General features: G+C 47.6%; 1 protein-coding gene across 1 annotated transcript; it reads left to right on the top strand.

Moving 5' to 3' along the window:
* Nucleotides 1-15,260: 15,260 nt before the first annotated feature.
* LOC123155642 (ABC transporter C family member 10) lies at nucleotides 15,261-24,760 on the top strand. Its single transcript, XM_044573783.1, has 13 exons — nucleotides 15,261-15,517; nucleotides 16,201-16,288; nucleotides 16,529-18,567; nucleotides 19,530-19,850; nucleotides 19,926-20,012; nucleotides 20,135-20,722; nucleotides 20,830-20,994; nucleotides 21,160-21,454; nucleotides 22,280-22,494; nucleotides 22,584-22,889; nucleotides 23,366-23,429; nucleotides 23,744-23,983; nucleotides 24,149-24,760. Exons 2-13 carry the CDS (start codon nucleotides 16,273-16,275, stop codon nucleotides 24,256-24,258), a joined length of 4,446 nt encoding a protein of 1,481 aa, XP_044429718.1. The 5' UTR covers nucleotides 15,261-15,517; nucleotides 16,201-16,272; the 3' UTR covers nucleotides 24,259-24,760.
* Nucleotides 24,761-25,049: the final 289 nt, after the last annotated feature.

Raw genomic sequence — 25,049 nt, 5'->3', positions numbered from 1 at the left:
AGAGGCTGGCAGTCGACCTGGTTCTACTGCCAGGACCAGTCGACGCCGGGGCAGTCGAGTGGACTCCCACAGTTTACCATGGACCGAGTGAACAAGCCCTCCTCTCTGAAGTTGATTCCGGAGGAGAAAGCTGACGTGAAGATGTTGATGGAGCGCGTGGTGCAGTTGGTTCGGGAGGGAGTGACGGGCATGGATCTCCTGGAGGTCTTCCTTAGGCGTCGCATCCAGCCCCTTCAGTTCCGGAGCCACTGCATGTGGTTGTACTGTGGGACTGAAGACGAGACTCGAGTCCATCCAGAAGCAGTCGACGATGTCACTCTGGAAAGATGGATGGTAGCCATTACCGGAAACAAGGATAACCCACGCGGAGCTAGAAGGATTCCTCCACTCGACCACAACAACGATCCAAACAAGGTACACTTGCTCTGCTCTCCACTGTGTTCTTGTCGCATTCATTTCTGTTTATCCTGCCGACTGGTCGACTGATCCTTGTCTTGATATCTGCTAGGCCCTCACCGAGCTGTACTCGATGCCCAATGGGGCACAAGCTCCGACTGAGGAGGGTGAGGCGAGTGGGGGCGAGAGCCAGGAAGAGGAGGAATGGGACTCGGACGTTGCAGAGGATGATGATGATAATGACGATGATGACGGTGATGAAGATGATGTTGAAGATGAGGAAGAAGAGGAGGAGGAGGTCGTACCACCGTGCTCAGAAAGGCGGTCGAAGCTTGTCCACGACCCTTCGACTGAACGTGGCAAGGGGGTTGCGACTGTTGCTCAGTCGACCAAGCGCCCTCGGACCACCTCTCCGGTGCCGACTGAAAAGGTGCCGAAGCAGCCCAGGGCGGCCTCGTCGAAGCCGATCAAGCTCCTGCCGAAGATGAAGGTGTCCATCCCCACCATATCAGGGTAATCGTGCTGCTTAAGTCTTCTTATTTTGTGTGAACTTTGTCTCTGGTCGACGCTGAAGTTAGTCGACTGATTCTTTGGAGTTGCAGTGCTGCTACTTCTGAAACCTCAGCCCGGGCTGATGACCATGAGATGGAGGACGCAGCAACTTCAACCAGGTACTATATTCTTAACGCCGTTTTTAGTCGACTGACTCGCGATCTCTGATCCTGATTCTTCTTCGTAGCTCCACCCAACGCTGTTATCAATCTCCCTGATGATGATGAGGATGAGGAACCGCTGAAGCGCAGAAGGAGTAGGAAAGCGTCTGCCAGCAAGGTGCCCCAGGATGTGACGGCGCCTGAGATTCTGATTGCGGAGGAAGAGAACACCACTCGACACACGGTGTCCTTCGCAGATCCATTGACGAGTGCTCAGCAGCCCTCCCTCTTCACGATGCACCACGTCCCAGAGGACCAAGCTGGCGCGGCGAAGGAGGCCATACGCCAGGCGGGAATCATGATGGAGCAGTTGAAGACCATCCAGGATGCGAGCCAGGCAGCTTATGACGCCAGTTCTACCCTCCAAAGCAATGTTCAGGTCAGTCGACCACCGTTTGTTCTGTTGGATATGCTACCAAGAACTTTTCCTTTCTGGAATTTACAGTAGTCACCCACTGGGTGTGTCGATTAAACTCCGTGTTAGCGGGGGCACGCTGAGTGCACCCGCTGGGTGTAGTCCCCAAGGCTAAGGTCGACTGCTGGCAGTCGGCCTTAGGCTTTATGATGTCAATCTTTCTGTCAGTCGACTATGTCGACTGGATTTCACAAACCGGTGGGGGCACGCTAAGTGCACCCACTGGGTGTAGTCCCCGAGACTGTGGTCGACTGCTTGCAGTTGATCACAGTCTTAAAGAATACATCTCGCTCTTTTTTTTTGAGGTCGACTGGTCGACTTTGTCTTCAACAGGATTAGTGGGGGCACGCTGAGTGCACCCACTGGGTGTAGTCCCCGAGACTACGGTCGAATGCTTGTATTCGGCTGTAGTCTTAGAAACGTGTGTTTTTTCCTTTTTCACTCGGAAGTGAATTATATTTGACATTTAGTCGATTGGTTCTTCGCAGAACTCTTGTGATCTTGTGGCTCGCTACTCTGAGCTGGAAAACAAGCACACTCAACTCGAGCTGAGCTTGAAGCTGGTTCAGGAGAAGCTGACGAAGGCAAAGGAGGAGACCGAAGGTATGTTTGGTGAGACCCTGACGACTGCTTTTCCCCTTGCTTGTTTCAAAATCTGATCTTGCTGTAACTTGCAGGTAAGGTAAGGGAGGCCCAACAGAAGAAAGACCTCGAACTAGCTGAGAAGATCAAGCTTGCTGACGAGAAGTTAGCTTCAGTCACCAAGCTTGAACAAGACAATACCAATCTGAAAGCTGCTCTTGGGATCGCCAACAAGGAGGTCAGTCGACTAAAAACTGATAAAGCTGCCCTGACCGACCAAGTCAGCAAATTGACTGGGAAGAAAACTGATCTGGAGGCCTTCCTGAGTGGTCTTGCCAAGAAGCTGTTTCTTATGCTTGAAGGTAAACCTCTATGCTTGGCAAACATTTCCAATTGTGGTTTTTCCATTCGACCATCCCCTTGACTTAGTGATCATCCTTGCAGAATTTTGTCAAAACTTTGAAGAAGAAACTAGCCGGCTGGAGCCAAACCTCGACCCCGTCAATTCTCCGGTGAACGACGAAGTTGCCATGGATGTTTTCCGACTGGAGTCTCGTGTTGCAGCTGTCGTGGACTATCTCGCAAGGCTGAAGGCCGCCACATCTCGCATCGACTCGACGCTCTGGCCTGAGGAGACACTTCAGAATGACCTTGAGTCGCTGATGGCCCGCTTGAACACGATCCCTGGTCGAGTGCAGGAATGGAAGAAGTCCTCGGCTCGGTGTGGTGCAGATGTTGCTCTGTGTCTGGCCCGAGTCCACTGTAAAGACGCGCGAGAAGAGAAGCTGGCGGCCCTTCGGGTGGCCAACACCAAGAAACACAACTTCAGGTCCTTTATGGAAACTTTCCTTGCAGCTGCCACTCGGATCGCCGACGGAATTGACCTTGATGAATTCGTTGCACCTTCCAGCCCTCCACAGGAGGGGTAAAAAATTTCTTCTGGCTCGGCGCTTTAAATTTGCCTCGGTATGCCGAGTGGAATTGTAACCGATAAACCTTAACAGGCTTAACACCTGAGCACTTTCGGTTCCTTTAGATATTGATTCAAACTTGAATTTGGTGCTTGAATACGATTGCCTTTGGCTCGAAATGTCTTTTGCAGGTTCAAAGCAAGGCGCCTTTACTGCAATCGACTTATTCTTTAGTCCACTTAGGCGAGCACTGGGCTGCGGCTAAGCCTCCGAGTGGAAGCCCGGTTTACCACTCGGTAGGATTTCTGTAACTTAGGCGAGCACTGGGCTGCAGCTAAGCCCCCGAGTGAGAGGTTTACTCTTCACTCGGTAGGATTTCTGTAACTTAGGCGAGCACTGGGCTGCAGCTAAGCCCCCGAGTGAGAGGTTTACTCTTCACTCGGTAGGATTTTGATAACTTAGGCTAGCACTGGGCTGCAGCTAAGCCTCCGAGTGAGAGGTTTGCTCTTCACTCAGTAGGATTTTTATAACTTAGGCGAGCGCTGGGCTGCAGCTAAGCCTCCGAGTGAGAGGTTTGCTCTTCACTCGGTAGGATTTTTATAACTTAGGCGAGCGCTTGGACTGCAGCTAAGCCTCCGAGTGAGAGGGTTGCTCTTCACTCGGTAGGATTTTTATAACTTAGGCGAGTGCTTGGACTGCAGCTAAGCCCCCGAGTGAGAGGGTTGCTCTTCACTCGGTAGGATTTTTATAACTTAGGCGAGTGCTTGGACTGCAGCTAAGCCCCCGAGTGAGAGGGTTGCTCTTCACTCGGTAGGATTTTGATAACTTAGGGAGTGCTTGGACTGCAGCTAAGCCCCCGAGTGAGAGGGTTGCTCTTCACTCGGTAGGATTTTTATAACTTAGGCGAGTGCTTGGACTGCAGCTAAGCCCCCGAGTGAAAGTCTGGCTTACCACTCGGTAGGATTTTGATAACTTAGGCGAAACGGATTCGCAGCTAAGCCTCCGAGTGGGAGTCTGGCTCACCACTCGGTAGGATTTTTACAAACTTAGACGAAACGGATTCGCAGCTAAGTCACCCACTGAGGGGGAATTTTATTGGACAGAAATAAAAAGTGACAGAAATTATGGAGGAACTATGACACTATTGTTTTGAGGTCCATGAACTACAGAAGTACTTTATTGCAACTCATCCGAGTGATAAAACTTAAGTATAAAATGGGCGGAGTAGCTCCGCGTTCCAAGCTCGGGGCTCGTCGATATTATGCTCGACGTTGTAAAGACGGTACGCCCCGTTGTGGAGAACCTTGGTGACGATGAAGGGACCTTCCCAAGAAGGAGCAAGCTTGTGTGGTTTGTGCTGATCCACTCGGAGAACTAAATCTCCTTCCTGGAAGGCTCGACCTCTCACATTTCTGGCGTGGAAACGACGCAAATCTTGTTGGTAGATGGTCGACCGGATCAGAGCCATCTCCCTTTCTTCCTCTAAAAGGTCGACTGCGTCCTGCCGCGCTTGTTCAGCCTCTGCTTCGTTGTAGATTTCAACTCGAGGAGCATTGTGGAGAAGATCACTCGGCAAGACTGCTTCAGCTCCGTAGACCAAGAAGAATGGAGTTCTTCCGGTCGACCGATTAGGTGTGGTCCGCAGCCCCCAAAGCACTGAGGGAAGTTCGTCGACCCAAGCTCCAGCCGCGTGTTTGAGATCACGCATCAGTCGGGGCTTCAATCCCTTAAGAATCAGTCCATTAGCTCGCTCTGCTTGTCCATTCGACTGCGGATGGGCGACTGAAGCGTAGTCGACCCGTGTGCCTTGGGAGTTGCAGAAATCTCTGAATTCCTCCGAGTCAAAGTTCGACCCATTATCCGTAATGATGCTGTGCGGGACTCCATATCTGAATATTAGTTCCCTGATGAAGCTAACAGCAGTACCGGTGTCAAGGTTCTTGATTGGTTTAGCCTCGATCCACTTGGTGAACTTGTCGACTGCCACCAGTACATGCGTGAAGCCACTTCGTCCTGTTCTCAAAGGACCGACCATGTCCAATCCCCATACTGCGAAAGGCCAGACGAGTGGGATGGTCTTCAGAGCCGACGCAGGCTTGTGCGACATATTCGAGTAGAACTGACATCCCTCGCACTTATCCACTATCTCTTTTGCCATCTCATTCGCCTTTGGCCAGTAAAATCCGGCTCGGTATGCTTTGGCCACGATGGTCCGAGAGGACGCATGATGACCACAGGTCCCCGAGTGAATATCATTGAGGATGAGTCGACCTTCTTCTGGTGTTATGCACTTCTGACCAACTCCAGTCGCGCTTTCTCTGTATAATTGTCCTTTGATTACGGTAAAGGCCTTAGATCGACGGACGATCTGTCGAGCCTCTTCCTCATCCTCCGGAAGCTCTTTTCTCAGGATATATGCGACATACGGAACTGTCCAGTCGGGAATGACCACCAAAACCTCCATGATCAAGTCGACCACCGCTGGGACTTCAACTCAGTCGGATCTGTGGCACTCTTGGGCTGTGGAGTTTCTTCGGTGAAAGGATCTTCTTTGACTGACGGAGTGTGTATATGCTCCAAGAACACACCACTCGGAATGGCTTCTCTCTTGGAACCTATCTTTGCTAGATCATCAGCTGCTTGATTTTTCAGTCGGGGTATATGATGGAGCTCCAACCCCTCGAACTTCTTTTCCAGCTTCCTCACTGCACTGCAGTATCCAGTCATGGCTGGGCTTCTCACGTCCCACTCTTTCATCACCTGGTTGACCACTAAATCCGAGTCGCCATAGACCATCAGGCGACGGACGCCGAGTGAAATGGCCATGCGCAACCCATATAAGAGGGCCTCATATTCTGCCTCATTGTTGGAGGAATCAAAGTGAATCTGGAGCACATATCTGAGCTTATCTCCTCTGGGGGAAACCAGGACAACCCCAGCACCGGAACCATTCAACATCTTAGAGCCATCAAAGAACATGGTCCAATGCTCCGAGTGAACTTCAGTCGGCTGCTGTTGTTCAATCCACTCGGCGAGGAAATCTGCTATTGCCTGGGACTTAATGGCTTTCTTTGCCTCAAACTTGATATCAAGGGGAAGAAGTTCAATCGCCCATTTGGCCACTCGACCAGTTGCATCTCTGTTGTGCAAATCTCTGATAGTGGAGCGTCGCTGACGACTGTGATGGAATGATCAGAAAAATAATGAGCAACCTTCTTTGTGGTCATGTATATTCCATACACAAGCTTCTGATAATGAGGATATCTCTGCTTGGATGGAGTCAAGACTTCAGACAAATAATACACTGGGCGCTGAACTTTGAGAGCTTTTCCTTCTTCTTCCCGCTCGACCGTAAGCACAGTACTGACGACTTGTCCTGTGGCTGCGATATAGAGCAACAGAGGCTCTTTGCTGATTGGAGCAGCAAGCACCGGCTGGGTGGAGAGCAGAGCTTTTAGCTCGGCAAACGCTGCATCAGCTTCTGGAGTCCACTCGAACTTGTCTGTCTTCTTCATCAGTCGGTAAAGAGGCAATGCCTTTTCACCGAGTCGTGAGATGAATCGACTTAATGCGGCCAAGCATCCAGTAAGCTTCTGGACATCGTGCACTCGCACAGGGCGTTTCATTCGGAGAATAGTGCCAATCTTCTCTGGGTTAGCGTCGATTCCCCGTTCGGAAACGAGAAAACCGAGTAACTTGCCACCAGGAACTCCAAATGTGCACTTTGATGGATTGAGCTTGATATCATATCTTCTGAGGTTGGCAAATGTTTCGGCGAGATCAGCGAGCAGGTCGGAACCTTTTCGTGACTTGACAACGATATCATCCATATATGCTTCCACATTCCGACTGATTTGAGTGAGTAGACACTTCTGAATCATTCGCATAAATGTGGCTCCGGCATTCTTGAGGCCGAATGGCATGGTGATATAGCAGAAGCACCCGAATGGAGTGATGAAAGCTGTTTTTACCTCGTCGGGTCCGTACAGACGGATCTGGTGGTACCCGGAGTAGGCATCTAAAAAAGATAGCCTCTCGCATCCCGCGGTCGAGTCAACAATTTGATCTATGCGAGGGAGAGGAAAATGATCTTTCGGGCAGGCCCGGTTGATGTGCTTGAAATCAATGCACATTCGGAGCGACTTGTCCTTCTTAGGAACCATGACGACATTAGCGAGCCACTCGGAGTGGTATATCTCTCGGATAAATCCTGCCGCCAACAGTCGAGCCACTTCTTCACCAATGGCTTTTCTCTTCTGGACGGCGGACCGCCGAAGATGCTCTTTGACTGGTTTTGCAGATGAGTCGACTCTTAGGCGATGCTCAGCCAGTCCCCTGGGAACACCTGGCATGTCAGCGGGCTTCCATGCAAAAATGTCCCAGTTCTCACGGAGGAACTGGATGAGCGCTTCTTCCTATTTTGGGTCGAGTGTTGTGGAGATGCGGGTCGGAGCTGCATCGGGGTCGGTCGGGTGAATGTGAACAGGCTTCGTCTCACCGGACGACTGGAATGCAGACTCTGTGGCGGGTTTCTTTGATCGCAGCAAGTCACTCGGATCTGCGTTTTGCTTGTATTCCTCGAACTCGACCGCTGTCACCTGGGAATCGGCAATCTTGGAGCCCTTCTGAAAGCACTCTTCTGCCTTTTTCCGATCACCGGTGACAGTGATCACTCCTTTGGGGCCGGGCATCTTCAATTTGAGGTACACGTAACATGGTCGAGCCATGAACCGTGCGTAAGCTGGTCTCCCCAAAATGGCATGATATGCACTCTGAAAATCCACGACCTCAAACGTCAACTTTTCTTTGCGAAAATGTTTCGAATCACCAAACACCACGTCCAAAGCTATTTGGCCGAGTGACTCGGCTTTCTTCCCTGGTATAACTCCATGAAAGCTCATGTTACTAGTGCTCAGTCGGGACATCGGAATGCCCATTCCTTTCAGTGTGTCTGCATACAACAAATTCAGCCCGCTTCCACCATCCATCAGCACCTTTGTCAGTCGAGTGCCTTCGACAACTGGATCGACCACCAAAGCTTGCCTCCCAGGGGTGGCAATATGAGTCGGGTGATCAGATTGGTCGAATGTGATGGGTATTTGAGACCATTTCAGATAATTTGCTTTTGCTGGGGCAACCATGTTCACCTCTCGGTTAATGACTTTCAGTCGACTCCTGCTTTCCACATCTGCAAAGATCATCAGAGTGGAGTTGATATGCGGATATCCTTCCTCACTGTCCTCCTTGTCTTCAGCCTTGTCCGACTCCTTCTCCTTGTCCTTAGACTGTTTTCCCTGAAACTGCTGGATCAGGAGTCGACATTGGCGAGTGGTGTGCTTCGGGTAGATGATATTCCCCTCTTCGTCTTTCTTCGTGTGGATGTGACATGGCATATCCATTACGTCGTTCCCTTCTTTATCCTTTACCTTCTTGGGGTTCCAGGATCCTTTTGGTTTCCCCTTAAACTTTCCCTGAGTCACGGCCAGAGCCTCTCCAGGAGCTGCCGGTTCAGCCTTCCGCTTCTGTTTCCGACTGGTGTTTCCTTTTTCCGACTGACTCGGCTTGTGCTTGCCGCTTCAGAGTCGGTCTTCTTCTTCGCCGTTGGCGTACTTGGTAGCAATCTCCATCATCCGACTCAAGGTCATGTCACCGGTTCGACCAAACTTCAAACTCAGTTCTCTGTTCTTGACGCCATCTTTGAAGGCGCAGACTGCCTGATGATCGGACACATTCTCCACAGTGTGGTGCAAAGTGATCCACCTCTGAATATACTCTCTGAGAGTCTCATTAGCCTTCTGCACGCAGACTTGCAACTCTGTCAATCCAGCTGGTCGCTTGCAAGTTCCTTCAAACGTTCTGATGAACACTCGGGACAGATCTTCCCAAGTGTAAATGCTGCTAGGAGGTAATTGAGTCAACCATGCCCTGGCAGAACCTTCCAGCATGAGGGGCAAATGCTTCATGGCCACCTCGTCGTTCCCACCACCAATCTGAACTGCCACTCGGTAATCTTCAAGCCAAGTTTCAGGCTTAGACTCACCAGTGAACTTGCTAACTCCTGTTGCCAACCTGAAATTGGGAGGGATAACTGCGGCTCTGATAGCTCTGCTGAAACATTCAGGACCAGAAACATGCACTCGACTGCTTGTGGGTGCATCTCTGTCGAGTCCGCCTCGATGGGCTCTGTTCCGGTCGACCAAACCTTGCATGATAATGGATCGCGCGTCGAAGCCTGGTTCTCTGGGGTCGACCGGAACCCTTCGCCCTGTACTGAACTGACGCCTGTTATCTTGCTGCCGAGGAGCGTAAGACCCACCCCTCGGAGGGGAATTGGGCACTCGACGCCTATCATCTCGGTCGAGTCGGTCGCCATATTGATCTCGCTGATTCTCGCGCCCTTCACGCCGCGGAGGCGATCTGGGGCTGTGAGCCGACTGAACCGTATTCGCAGTGACGGATCGACTGTGAATTCTGTTGCGCGACTGAGACACGGCTGAATTCTGATCTCCTGCTGCCCGGAGCAGATCCCTGATCTGCAGCAAACCTCTGCCAACTTCCGACTGCGAAGGCTGGATGGACTCTGCTATACGGGTCGCAGCTGCTAAATTCTGGATTGGGGTTCGATATACCTGAGTCGGCGGGAAGAGTTGACGTCAACTGGTGTCGGGAACTCGTTGCCGCGCGCGCTCGTCTTGTGCTGGCTGAAGATTCTCCAGTCGAGTTCGTTCGGCCAAATTGGCCAGACGTGCCTCCTCCAAGGCACGAGCCTCGGGGGTTTCTCCTGTGATGGGAGTACGCAGAGCATCCACGTTCCTGCGGCGAAGTTCCTCTCTTTGCAGAGAGTCGAGTGGCTCGGGCTGGTACTCTTCGTGGCCTCGTGCGGGGTCGCCTCCGTCACCTGCTCCACCATCACGGGCGAAGCCAGGGGGACTGCGGGGCCCGTCGACCATCAAGATTTCCGCCGCTGGATCACTGCTACCGCACTCGGATGCAGTCTCTACGGAGCCAGTCGACAGATCGAACAAGCCGTAGAGAGATTCGTTGGGCTCGATTGCCGCAACTTGGGTGGTGGCCGATTGGCGAGCCATCGCGTGCCTCACCCATCGCTGAAGCCTCGTCCGGCCCGAGCGCTTGCGCTGGCGGGAGACTGGGAGGGTGGACGATGGAGGAGCCGACCGATACGGGGTCGACGGTTGCCGCAGCAGAACGCCACGGACACATGCGCGAAAATGCGTCGCACCGCGGACGGGGAGCGCATCAACGTCGAGTGGAGCCTCCTGGAGCCACGCGGAGTCGTCGGCGATGAAGGTGAGAGTGCCGAGACGGATCTCTTGACCCTCGACCAAAACTCCAGCAGACACCATGACGAAAGTACTCGGAAGAATCGCAACTTATCCACAAAATCGCTAAAACACCTGCCCCACGGTGGGCGCCACCTGTCGTGGTTCTAAGCCTGACAGTAGAGTGGGGGGGTAGGTATGGAGAGGCAAGGTCCTAGCTATGGAGAGGTTGTAAACACAAGGGATGTACGAGTTCAGGCCCTTCTCGGAAGAAGTAATAGCCCTACGTCTCGGAGCCCGGAGGCGGTCGAGTGGATTATGAGTATATGAGTTACAAGGTGCCGAACCCCTCTACCTATGGAGGGGGGTGGCTTATATAGAGTGCGCCAGGACCCCAGCCAGCCCACGTAGGAGAGGGTTTAAGGTGAGTTAAGTCTGGGGCGTTACTGGTAACGCCCCACATAAAGTGTCTTTACTATCATAAAGCCTACTTAATTACAGGCCGTTGCAGTGCAGAGTGCCTCTTGACCTCCTGGTGGTCGAGTGAGTCTTCATGGTCGAGTCCTTCAAGTCAGTCGAGTGAGTCCCTTGTTGGTCGACTGGAAGGCGACCTCTTCTAAGGGTGTCCTTGGGCAAGGTACTTAGATCAGGTCCATGACCCTACCCTAGGTACATGACCCCATCACTAGCGCTCTTATTGTTTTCAATCATGGTCAGCACACAACGAAACTCATGAGTACAAAAAATCTATTGCACAAGTCTCATAGTAACAATGAGCAACTGAAGAAAGGTATAGGTGGAGGTACTGTTTTCTTTGAAGATGCTTCTTACACTTTGTTAGTAATATAGCATAAGTTCCCTGAGCGCGCTTTGTCTGTTACAGCCTTATGGCCTGATTGCCTGGTTATCGGAAACACCGTCGATATTCTTGACAGATGGAGTACATAACACTTTTCGGCCCTTGACCGAAGAGGGAGAAACCGACGGTCGGTTAAGACGCGTTTAAAGTTCGGGTGAACACAAATATGATATAAGTACTTTGGTATATGTAATCATTATACATAAAATTATTTTACCCAAGTCACTTGGGGGCTCTTAAAATTTATATGAGCTGTTTTATAGTAATGTGTTTTCTTCTTGGTCGTTGCAAAGGGCTGACCCGCATGAAGTCTTGAGATCAGATGCATCATGTTAAAGCACGACAGAAGCACACATTTTTTCCAGTTTTCGGATTGGCACCGAACACTTGATCTTGTTCGGACGTCAAGTTTTTACTGTCATTTTTTGGTTTTCCAAGCTTATGGCACTTTTAAACTATTTGTGTGCTTCCAGCATAAGTATCGCAGTGCAACGCCGGACACCTTTTGGGACTCGGCAAAAACATTCTCGGATATTGCTATATATGCATCGGTTTCAATTTGTGTCTTCAGTCAATAGTTGGGTTGCCCGGCTCCTGTGCTTGCCTCCTACGTTCCGCTTTGTTCGGCTAGATGTGCAAAGGGAGAACCACTACAATTGTGCTTCCAGCTCACATGGTTAAGCACCTCAGTGGAGAAAGACGAAAATTAACTGTCGCAATAAGCGTAAACTGGTCAGCAATCCGATGACTATGTTAAGACGGGTCATTCATAATATTGGCTGAAGTGTTTACGGCTTGACCTCGGCTGTCGCCGAACACTAACCGGTGGCTCATAGCTAGCTTCCCCAGTTTAAAGTTCCCATGACTAAGTGAAAGTTATAAAGCCCGCATATCTGATTGCCTCGTTTCCGCTAACACAACCGCCTTTGGCACCGAGACGTCGGCTAAGGTTTGTCTTGTTATTGCAGAAATACCCTGCGTAGGGTAGAAGCCGACGATGGGCCACTTTCAACTGATGAACGGTCGTAACAGAGTCAAAATAAACATATCATCGGCATTTGTATTTAATATACAAGGGCTGCCTTCTGTAATCATTGTTATAAAGCCATAAATATGCATCAATTTGACTTAAGATTTTGGCTAAGCTGGGTTGCCTGGCTCTTGTGCTTACCCCTACGTTCTCGATTGTTCGGCTAGGTGGTAAAGTGAGCACCTCTGTGATTGTTACTACCGGGTCATCCGAGTAAGTACCTTAGACTGGGTGAAGCCGAAGGCTAGCAATCTTAAAGGATCACTTTGGTCGGCAACGACGGAAGTGAAAATTTTGGTTCATTAATAACATAGAGTTTGGGAACTTTCTCCGAACTAAATCCTCAATATTTTCCTCCCACATTGTCCGGAGGTGAGGTTTCATGATCATGATAAGCATCATGACCCAAAGAAAGGAACCGATAGCGGGACTATTTTCCTTGGAAGATATTTCTTACATTATGTAATATAACATATCTCTCCCTGTACCTTTGTTTATAAAACCGTATGGACGGATTGCCTTGTTTTCCATAAATCTTTGCCCTTATAACGGCTTTATAAAGTAGGAATACACTCTCCGGCTACTGGCCGAAGAGGTTGAAGCTGATGATCGGCCAACAAAGTTTTGTACAATGTGGATCCGAGCATTAATGATATAAAGTACTTGGATACATAGAATCATTACACATAATTTGTGATTTTACTATGGATATCGATCCTTAATTCGGCCACCCGTGCCCGCATTAAGGCTCGGGGGCTACTGGGCTTCGAGCTTATTATTTACAAATATTAAAGGGGCACATCGATCCCCTGATCTGGTGTTGCCACCCGACCAGTGCCTCAGGGGCTACTGCATTGCCTATTCAATACAGAAAATTAAAAGTGCTTAGGGTTCGGCTTGACCAAACTATGCTCAAACGCGTCTTCGGACAACAATAGATACCTTATGGACCTATCCGGCATCAAGCTAGTATATTACGACGACTTCTCAAAACCCTTTCTCAAGGGTCCATCCGCCGATCACTATCTCCTCTAAAGTGCATCTCGGAATTTTAGGTAGACACACACACCTTGAGAGCTACTAGCTACATATCTCGTCAGTAAGTAAATTGCACCAATTAAAAATATTCACCAAAAATCAACCCGCGGTCGAGGTGGTGCACTACCTTGGAAGAAGTCCGACATAAAGCTCGGGCGTCAGTGGCTGGCTCCATAGAGGGCATTTCCAGCATTAAGCACGGCTAAACTCCTGCAACTTTTTAGAACCAAGGTGATCTATGACACCTCGGATACAGTCCGGCGTTGAAGCTTGGATATAGTCCGGCGTTGGAGCTCGGATACTGTCCGGCGTTGGAGCTTGGACACAGTCCGGCGTTGGAGCTCGGAAGCGGTCCGGTGATGGTGCTCGGCTGCAAAAGATACCTCGAATACAGTCCGGCGTTGGAGTTCAGACGCAAGAGGACACTGCCGCCCGGGGACAACTTTAAACCCGAGGTGTGGCATAAAAATAATAAGGCATTGATAAAGGCCGGAAACTTAAAGGGGCTCCTCGGATACCCGACGTGTAAACTCTTCGGATGCACTTCGGCGATCCTCAAGATCCAAGATGAGAAGATTTGTTGAACCAGTTTTCAAGACCGACGACCGAAGATGAAGAACAGTTCGGAAGAATCGAGGAGCGTCCCCAACTTGAAGACCGGTTCAGGGGGCTACTGACAGTGTATTGGACCAGGGGGTACTCACCACGTCGTCTCCCGATCAGTTGGATTGGACCGAGGACCCCCATGACCGTATACTCATGGGCCAGTTCGGATAGCTGCCGCATACAAGGAAGATTCCACAAGACTTGGTGATCAAGACAAGGACTCCTCCCCCACCGGCGTATTCGGCTAGGACTCTTATTATCCTAGGCCTCTGGTGCATTATATAATCCAGGGCCAGGCTAGTCGATAGATCATTATGACATTACTCATCATACCTCTAGGGTTTAGACCACAACATATGATCTCGAGGTAGATCAACCCTTATAACCCCTATACTCATTAAAGTCAATCAAGCAGCATGTAGGGTATTATCTCATCAAAAGAGCCCAAAGCTGGGTAAAATCCCGTGTTCATGTTATCATTGGTCCTAAGACACACAGCTTGGGACCCCCTACCCGAGATCTGCCGGTTTTGACACCGACACCCACCGGCAAGGACTGAAATCCACTCTGTCTCCATGGCCCTAAGGCCACCGGAGATGGGGCGGACTAGCGACGGCGCCGGCGGGAGGTAAGAGAAACCCTAGCTTTTTGGAAAAGAAAGAAGATCCTAGGTTCTGATCTCTGTCCTCTTTAATTGCACAACCCTCAATGAGCTAAGTGCATGTAGAAATTAAGAAGACCATGTGTAGTATGTTATTGGTTTTGATTACCCTATGGTGAAAGAGAAATATTATATCCTACTTTAAAGTCCATTAGAGCGTGTACAGCCGGGCGCCGTAAACTGGCCTCAAACGCCCGGGTGGTTCGCGTGGTCACGAAAATCTAAGCCAGACGGGCGCCTTAAACATCTAGGCTGAATGGCACCCCTTATATCCGGTCATATATACGGCGGATATGGATGGGACACGCCTGTCCAGGCGCGCCCGTCACATGGAAAGATCGTAGAGCCAAATATACACGGATAAGAAAGTAAATTGTACTCCCTCCGTCCGAAAATACTTATCAGAGAAATGTATAAAAATGAATGTATCTAGAACTAAAATACATCTAGATACATCCATTCCTCCGACGAGTATTTCCGGACGGAGGGAGTATACTGGTGGACCTCGACGGTCTCGGACGATGGACAAGAACGAAGTCTGGCTTGGCATGCTCGCTCCAGACGTACGGGTACGGTGGCTTCGCCACGCCGTGGACGATAGCACAACGACGGACTCGCGCGCGAGAGCCAGGCGTCCGATCGTTTTTTATCCTGCCCCTGGCCGTGCGACGACACGTCGTGAGACCACGACCGACGCTCGCTCGCTCGGCCGCAGTTATTTCGGGCCATCCATCCCCACCGCGGTGACCAAAGGCAGGAGGAGAAGCGATGCGGGGCACGTCGTCGGCTCACCTCAAACTCACCGGCCCCGTCACGTGCGCGCCCGCAGCGCACGCCTCGTGCCGCCCCCACCCGACGTAAATAAGCAGCTCGCTCGCGGCGCCGAGCTCTGCAGCAGCTATTGGGACGGACGGTCCGTTGGTCGGCTCCCGTTCGTCAACACACTGACAAGCTCGCGCCGAAGAAGAGCGGCCGGCGACGGAGTCTCGACCCCCAGCAGCGGCGGCGTCGGCGGCGGCTACAGAGGTCAACACTGCCATCATCGCTTACACTAGAAGGGCCTTCTCGTTCTCGGGAATCGTGCTTGATCCAGGGGAAAAGGGGGATTTCCTTTTTATATTTGATCTTGGAACCAGTGTCCGGGGTTCCTGTTCTGGGCGTGGGCTCTGGGGCTGCATAGGGGTCGGGTCGTCAATGCGGAAGGGGGGTGGGGTTTGGTCTTCTCCCCTGTTTCTCCGATGATCGCCGCCTTCTCCTCTGCGCCGCGGCCGGCGGTCGAGCATTGCCCGAGATTTCCGCCCAGGTTCCCCGCGGATTCATCGCAGGGCCGCGATTTGTGGCTCTTGTCGATTTTCTTTTTCTCCAAGTCACAGTTGTACCTACTCCTCTTCTTCACAGTTGTACCTACTCCTCCTCCTCCTCCTCTTCTTCTTCTTCTTCTTCTTCTTCTTCTTCTTCTTCTTCTCGATTGACTGCGAACGGCGAGGCGCTCCATGATCGCTGCTGCCGCTGTGATCTCTGTGCCGTGAGAGCCAGGAAGCTCCTCTGTTCCCATGGATTGTTTTTTCGTGGAATCTGAGCTCTCTGATCTCGCTCCAGCACGAGCGTTTTTCAGGAGATTTTGTTCCTTGTCCGTATCTCCATTAAAAACAGTATCTGCTCTTTGTCCTCACTGCTTTCTTCCTTTGACCATGTGCTGGTCGCTGCAGGGCTGCAAACAACACAGCTGATCTGATCCACAAGGAAGTGCTGCGGTACAGCAGTAGAGATCCATCGCGCAGATGGGTTCCCTCACAGGTAATTCGCCTCCCCAACCCCCTCTTTTTAAAATTCTGTTTTTCAGTCTGTGCACATAGCTGAATAATTGGTGCTACCTTGCTAACCATCAACCACTAATGTCGGGGGGTTGCCAAAACTGAGATCTGGACATCTCACCTCGCTCTAGTACTGTAGTACATGGCTAAATAATTTTTCAGATTGGGCGGTTACCAAAACTGAAATCTCGTCTCACTCTGGTGCTCTGTACCTGTACTTCAGGTTCTTCTTGGGTGATGAGCTTGTGTGGGAGCCCAATATGCTCCGACCAAGATGTGGCCTCATGTGCGTTCAAGGAGATACTCGACGCCTCCACCTGCCTGAATCATCTAGTGGCAACCGGCATCGCCGCGCTGCTCGTGTTGGTGCTCGCGCTCCAGCTGCTTGTGAAAATTCCCAAGAGCAGAGCGTCTGCGCGGCAGCTCGTCACGCTCAGCTCACCGCTGCACCTATCTGCTGTGGTGTTCAGTGGCACCTTGGGTTTGGTTTATCTTGGGCTTGGATTGTGGATGCTGGGGAGTGGCTTCAATCAGGATGGTTCTGCTTACCTTCCACATTGGTGGCTTGTGACAGTATGTCAGGGACTGAATCTGGTCCTCACCAGCTTTGCTTTCAGCATCAGGCCTCGGTTTCTTGGAGCGGCATTTGTCCGATTTTCGCCGGTCTTGCTGGTCCTCTATGCAGCATTCATCTGTTCTTCTTCAGTCGTTGATATTGTTGCAGAGAAGGCGCTGACTGTTAAGGCCTGTTTAGATGTTTTGTCCCTACCAGGTGCAGTTCTCATGCTTATTTATGGCATTCGGCACAGCCATGATGAAGAGGGTCACGGAGGAAGTGGCAATGGTTTATACAAGCCCCTGAACACGGAGGCAGACAGTGAGGTAGCTGATTCTGACAGTCAGGTAACCCCCTTTGCTAAAGCTGGTTTTTTCAGCAGGATGTCGTTTTGGTGGTTGAATCCTCTGATGAAGATGGGCTATGAGAAGCCCCTTGAGGACAAAGACATGCCGCTTTTAGGCGCCACAGATCGAGCACAGAACCAGTACTTGATGTTCATGGAGAAGCTGAACCGCGAAAAGCAGTCGCCATCGCACGCCACACCATCATTCTTCTGGACTATTGTTTCTTGTCACAAGCGTGCCATCTTGGTCTCAGGTTTCTGTGCTTTGCTTAAAGTTCTCACCTTGTCTACTGGCCCAGTGCTTCTCAAGGCATTCATCAATGTATCACTTGGGAAAGGGTCCTTTAAATACGAAGGCTTTGTGCTTGCTGCGGTAATGTTCGTCTGCAAATTCTGTGAATCGTTGTCACAGAGACAGTGGTATTTTCGCACTCGGAGATTAGGATTGCAGGTGAGGTCATTTCTGTCAGCAGCTATTTATAAGAAACAGCAGAAGCTATCAAATGCAGCAAAAATGAAGCACTCTTCTGGAGAAATTATGAACTATGTGACTGTCGATGCCTACCGGATTGGGGAATTTCCGTACTGGTTCCATCAAACATGGACAACAAGTGTTCAACTTTGCATTGCTCTGGCAATTCTATACAATGCGGTCGGCGCTGCAATGCTTTCATCATTAGTTGTAATCATCATCACAGTGCTTTGCAACGCGCCATTGGCCAAACTGCAACACAAATACCAGAGTAAGCTTATGGAAGCACAAGATGTGAGATTGAAGGCCATGACCGAGTCATTAGTTCATATGAAGGTCTTGAAACTTTATGCATGGGAAGCTCACTTCAAGAAGGTCATTGAGGGGTTGAGAGAGGTTGAGTACAAGTGGTTGACAGCATTCCAGCTTAGGAGGGCATACAACAGTTTCCTGTTCTGGTCATCACCTGTTCTGGTTTCGGCAGCGACCTTTCTAACATGCTATCTTCTGAAAATTCCTCTTGATGCTAGCAATGTCTTCACCTTCGTGGCAACTCTGCGTCTCGTGCAAGACCCAATCAGGCAAATACCAGATGTTATTGGCGTCGTGATACAAGCTAAGGTCGCGTTCACTCGGATATCGAAGTTCCTTGATGCTCCTGAGCTAAACGGGCAAGCTAGAAAGAAATACTATGTTGGCATTGATTACCCTATAGCGATGAATTCGTGCAGTTTCTCATGGGAGGAGAATCCATCAAAACCAACTCTGAAGAATATAAATCTGGCAGTCAAAGTTGGAGAAAAGGTTGCCATTTGTGGAGAGGTAGGATCAGGAAAGTCCACGCTTTTGGCTGCTGTACTCGGAGAGGTCCCCAAGACTGAAGGCACGGTATGTTTTTACTAACTTTATCTTTTAATGAAACTAGCTAATACTTGTGCGCTGCTATGGACATTAATCGCTGGTGCATTAAGAATTTTATTTTTATTGCATGATTTGTTTAAACACTTGGTTCGTCGTAACTTTTAGTTTTTCAACTGAAAAAAATCTCAAAATATACATTAGAAATATCTCAAATATACATCAATCGTGATACATATGTGTACTATATAGAATGTACGATAGTTGTCGCAATTAATTTCTTGACAGCTTAGGGTGAATGAACTGGGACCAGCTCCGAGCCTTATAAGCAGTGGCGGAGGTACGTAGAAACTGCTGGGGGGGCTAAGGCCAAAACATAAATGTTTGGGGAGGCAAAATGCTAAAAAAGATCTCATCTAAGTCATCCACCAGATTTTTTCTTCACGGTTTGGCACAAGGTGCGCCCCCCCCCCCCCCCCCCCCGAGTTGTACATAGCTCCGCCGGTGTTTGTGAAGATAGCTGCCATATTCAGAATGTAGACATTTAGACATGTTTAAAAGAAACATAGCCTGTTGACAACAGCATCATGTTCAGTTTGTAAAGTCGTTATGAATGTTGGCGCTGGACAGAATCCGGAGTTTACTCTGCGGGGTCGTGCTACAAGGCGACCTTCCATGGCTCTGTCAGCTGCAGCTCCTGGAAGTTCACATGGAAGTCCTGGGCGCCCAGGAAGGTGAAATTGTTCTTCTGGGATGTCCACTGATACCCCCCCCCCCCCCCCCCCCCCCTTTTCCCCTTTTCCTTTCCTTGCTCTGTTTCTTGTTCTGTTCCTGCCTGCTTGGGCGTGTAAATAGCATTGTTCATGCCTTTTCAACACATTGGGACACAAAGCTTTTGCACTTTCTAGAAAAAGACAAAATTTGGAAATATGATGTTACTTTTCTTCATACAGATTAATATCAAACTCTTAAACTTTGCATAAACATTTCAGATCCAAGTCTGTGGGAAAATAGCATATATTTCTCAGAATGCATGGATCCAAACAGGAACCGTGCAAGACAATATTCTCTTTGGATCGTCGATGGACAGGGAAAGATACCACAACACACTGGCGAGGTGCTCGTTGGTCAAGGACCTTGAAATGTTGCCATATGGAGATTGTACTCAAATTGGGGAGAGAGGAGTAAACCTTAGTGGTGGTCAGAAGCAGCGCGTCCAGCTTGCTCGTGCACTATACCAAAATGCAGACATCTATCTTCTTGATGATCCTTTCAGTGCTGTTGATGCCCATACAGCCACAAGTCTATTCAATGTAAGGATCATATCAGCAGATGCAGATCGTATTACTATTTGATCATGAACTGTTTTACAAAGCTCTTTGTAACAGGAATATGTCATGAGCGCTCTATCGGACAAGACTGTTCTCTTGGTGACGCACCAAGTGGATTTCCTACCCGTATTTGACTCCATTTTGGTACCTTTCTTCACTTCGGAAAAATCACCATATGATGATATTTGTGTCTGATTTATATTTATCTTTAATTAGCTTTTTTTAATATATTGATGTCATCTAAAACTAATGATGATTTTTGGCAGTTAATGTCAGATGGAGAGGTTATTCGGTCTGCACCTTATCAAGATCTATTGGCAGATTGTGAAGAATTTAAAGACCTTGTAAATGCCCATAAAGATACAATTGGTGTTTCCGATGTTAGTAACAATATAACCACTCGAAGATCTAAGGAAGTATCAGTAAAGGAGACAGATGGTATTCATACAGAATCTGTGAAGCCATCACCGGCAGATCAACTGATCAAGAAAGAGGAAAGAGAAACAGGGGATGCAGGTGTTAAGCCTTATATGCTTTACCTGTGCCAGAACAAAGGCCTCCTGTATTTCTCTTTTTGTATTATTTCTCACATAATTTTCGTAGCTGGGCAAATATCACAGAATTCATGGATGGCTGCTAATGTCCAAAATCCTCATGTTAGTACGCTGAAGTTAATTTCTGTGTACATTATTATCGGAGTTTGCACAGTGTTCTTCTTGCTATCAAGATCTTTGGCAGTCGTTGTTCTTGGGATCCAGACATCACGATCCTTATTTTCCCAGCTACTCAATTCATTATTCCGTGCACCAATGTCCTTTTTTGATTCTACTCCTCTTGGAAGGGTTCTTAGCCGGGTAAAAATTCTTAAACCAATGGCAAATACAACAAGTTTCAGTTACGTTTTATACCCAGAAAATGTTCTCATGATAGATTAACTCGCTCCTTTTTTCTTCTAATGCAGGTCTCTTCAGATTTGAGTATCGTTGACCTTGATGTTCCATTTGCTTTTGTGTTTAGCCTTGGTGCCAGCTTAAATGCATATAGCAATCTAGGGGTACTGGCTGTTGTTACATGGCAAGTTCTGTTTGTATCTGTGCCAATGATAGTTTTGGCAATTAGGCTGCAGGTAATTGGTATGACTTTGTTTCTTTATTGTTAAGCATATGTCTATGATTATTTGATTTCATTCACCAATTGATGTTCTCTGCTAAAGTTTTTGTCCGAGTGAATGAGCCTGTAGTTTGCATTCAAAGTTCTCATTAATTGAAAACTATTATGTTTGGTCATGCAGAGGTACTATCTAGCCTCGGCCAAGGAACTGATGCGGATCAATGGTACCACCAAGTCCGCTCTAGCGAATCACTTAGGTGAATCGATTGCAGGGGCTATAACCATAAGGGCCTTTGAGGAAGAAGATCGTTTCTTCGCTAAAAATTTGGACCTTGTTGACAAGAATGCCAGCCCATATTTCTATAATTTTGCATCAACTGAATGGTTAATTCAACGTCTGGAGATAATGAGTGCCGCAGTTCTTTCCTTTTCTGCCTTTGTCATGGCCCTTCTTCCTCAAGGAACGTTTAGCCCTGGTAAGCAATTATATGAACGTCATGTTGCTTCAAATATTTGGACAAAGTTGATTAGTCAGCCTGTTTTATGGCCATCGGTGGTTGCATCTAATTTGCAATAAATGTTAGATGCATTGCCATGTAAATGTAGATACATTTTTACCGCCTTCTGTTTGTTTTGAGAAGCTTTTGTTATGAGAACATACTTGATACTCCATCCAGTCGTAAATAGATGACATTTTAGAGAGGACATGGGTCTCCAACAAACTTATTTCACTGATACTTTTTGTATATATATTTGTATAAAACTAGAAGAGAGTTATATTGCGAAAATAATATCGATGAAAAATCTGATGTTAGTATTTTGACCCTGCTAGTCCAGATCTTTTTCACAATAGTAATCAAAATTATAATCGTTTGACCGAATCCTTTCTAGGATGTCCTGATTACTAATTAAGGTAGTAATGTTATTGTTGCATGAAAATTATATTTGCTGCACTTTACCTGGCAGAATATGGTGAGTATAAAAACACCACTTTGTATGGTGAATATGATGTTTATCTTTAATCTGCTTTGTAAGAGGGTTCCTTCACCACTTTGTATTGGTTTGGTCGTATTGCTTTATATATAAAGCGGGGCGAAAGCCTTATAAAAACACCATAACATTCTCAAGCTACCACTTGTTCTGATGATTTTATGGATAGGTTTGTATCTTCTATGAAAATACAGTTTTAGTCCTAATGCTTATCTGCCGGAGCAACTAAATAAATTATCTGATATTACACAGTTTATGAATATCAACATTACAAACAGTAGAGTTAATCCTTGCTTTTCGTACTTGCACAGGTTTTGTGGGAATGGCATTGTCCTATGGTCTTTCCCTAAATATGTCATTTGTTTTCTCTATTCAAAACCAATGCAACCTGGCGAATCAAATAATCTCGGTGGAACGGGTGAACCAGTACATGGACATACAAAGTGAAGCAGCAGAAGTTGTTGAGGAAAATCGACCATCACCAGATTGGCCCCAAGATGGTAATGTGGAGCTTAGAGATTTGAAGGTAATCAGATATATTTATATGTCCACCTTACAAGGTAAAATCCTATTAACACTTCTAACAAATTTATGCGATTGATTTTCATCTGACAGATCAGGTATAGGGAAGATGCTCCCCTTGTACTACATGGAATCACTTGCAGGTTTGAAGCTGGAAATAAGATTGGTATAGTTGGTCGAACAGGAAGTGGCAAGACAACATTAATTGGTGCATTGTTTCGTCTTGTTGAACCCGCCGAAGGGAAAATAATTATAGACTCTGTCGACATCAGTACAATAGGCTTGCATGACCTGCGTTCGCGTTTGGGTATCATTCCACAAGATCCAACACTTTTTCAGGGTACAGTAAGATACAATCTAGATCCTCTTGGGCAATTCTCAGATCAACAAATATGGGAGGTAATATGTATACGTCTATGTTGCTTTTTCTCTCTTGCCCAATGATCTGATAAGATAATGATGAAAAGGTATCACACTGAAAGAACCTGATGTATATTTATTGTTTAATAATCATGAGGCGGTCCTAGTAGTACTGTGGTAGTTCAGCTCAGTTACTTTGATATATACCCAAGATTATAGAAAGTTCAGCACATTATCAAAATGGGCGGATAAAGTGAATTAGAGGAATCTCAAAAGACAAGTTGCATTTCTCATAATAAAGTGGATTGGAGGGACTAGATAATTTTTTGTTGATCAAAGAAATAAGTGTTGAAGTATATTTGAATTTCCCAACCTTCTCCATCAGTTCAGACTTTTTTTTATGATAAGCACCCAAATTCGAGTTGAGGACTCAAAACACATTGGTTGAACAACTCAGCCCCCTTTCTCAAAATGAATATACTGAAGTGGTTGCTTCATTTATTATTATGCTGCAGGTTCTTGACAAATGTCAACTTCTTGAAGCTGTCCAGGAGAAGGAACAGGGATTGGATTCACATGGTAGGAAACTTCACTTCCATCTATAGTTTATTTTCTGGAGTTCATTTTTTGAAACTAATAACTTGGGCAAACAGAAACTCTGCTCTAATTATTTCAGAAACTGAATAGCTGTGACAGTACTAAATATGTCAAACTGTTATTAGTCCTAGGCGTATTCTCCACCAATAAAGGAGGGTGCAGGCCCAAGTACTTCGAACCCACCAACGGATTAATCTCCAACCATGAATCGGACCCTTAATGGCTCTCATCTTTTTGCTAGCATGATGTTTGGAACTATTTCATTCATAGTACTGATCAAGATCTTGTATTAATAGTTGTGGAAGACGGGTCGAACTGGAGTATGGGTCAAAGGCAGCTCTTTTGTCTGGGACGTGCACTTTTGAGAAGATGCCGCATCTTAGTTCTTGATGAAGCGACAGCCTCTATAGACAATGCAACAGATGCTGTCCTTCAGAAAACGATCCGGACAGAATTCAAATACTGCACCGTTATTACAGTTGCACACCGTATACCAACAGTTATGGACTGCGATATGGTACTTGCAATGAGCGATGGTATGTTTCTCTTACCGGCAACTTATAAGAAATATAGCAACCTGCTTATAGGACTCGTTGTCTTATTGAGCAGAACCAATCAATATGGAATATTTGAATTATACTTGAAACCAAATGCATTGTGGATCCTTCCCATACTAATGAGCTATATATGAACACTTACAGGGAAAGTAGTGGAGTATGACAAACCTACAAAGCTCATGGAAACTGAAGGATCCCTCTTCCGCAAACTGGTCAACGAGTACTGGTCATACACATCGAATGGAAATATTTAGAGACTGTCAATTTTGATTGCTTACTTGCTGCAGCTTTCCAAGAGATAAAGATAAATAAGCTTTGAGAAAAAAGTGATAAGATACACAGTAAGCTATGCTACCTCAAGAGGAATTCATCTACTTGGAAATTACTTTTGCTCTCTATTGCTACCAGAAACTCTGTGCAATACATGCTGAAAGTGAACTGCCTGAAGATTTCCTTGATCCACTAACCAGATAATATAGTAGAAGGCTAAACCGGAGGGACTTCAATTCTGTTATGTTTGCCCGCGATACGACATTGTTATGGCGAGTCTTTTGTCGAGTAGGTAATGCATTCACCTCTGCATCACTTGCTGTAGCTTGGCAGGTTTATGCTGAATGCATCGACTTTATAAATGAGGTTTCAGACTATGCAATGTAAATAGATGCGATTGGTTTCAGTTGTTGATGTATTTCTCCAAAATGGAAAGCAGTTTTCTTTTGTCGTCAAGAACTGCTTATTCATATTGCAGTTTCCGTATTTGCTCACATGGATTGGGCTGTTACGAGTTAATTGTGCGAAACCACCATGATAGAAAGACATCACATGGATGAGGAATCTTCCTTCTTGTGTTCTGAGAAAGGATCCTGCCAACCTCTATTTTTTAGTTGTCACGTGGAACAGGTGGCGTGGAAAGAAATTGCCAATGCTCTGAATATGTCAATTTTTATTTTGTGCTTACATTTTGGCTCGGCTGGTTTGAATACGATTACTGCTGGCATGTTCTGGAGTGGAGGAAATTGCATAATGACATATTCTTTGCTCCATT

The sequence above is a fragment of the Triticum aestivum genome, chromosome 7B (assembly GCF_018294505.1).
Source record: "Triticum aestivum cultivar Chinese Spring chromosome 7B, IWGSC CS RefSeq v2.1, whole genome shotgun sequence".
NCBI classification, from domain to species: Eukaryota; Viridiplantae; Streptophyta; class Magnoliopsida; order Poales; family Poaceae; genus Triticum; species Triticum aestivum.
Note: the sequence above shows the minus strand (reverse complement) of the source record. Positions and strands in the feature narration are given on the sequence as shown.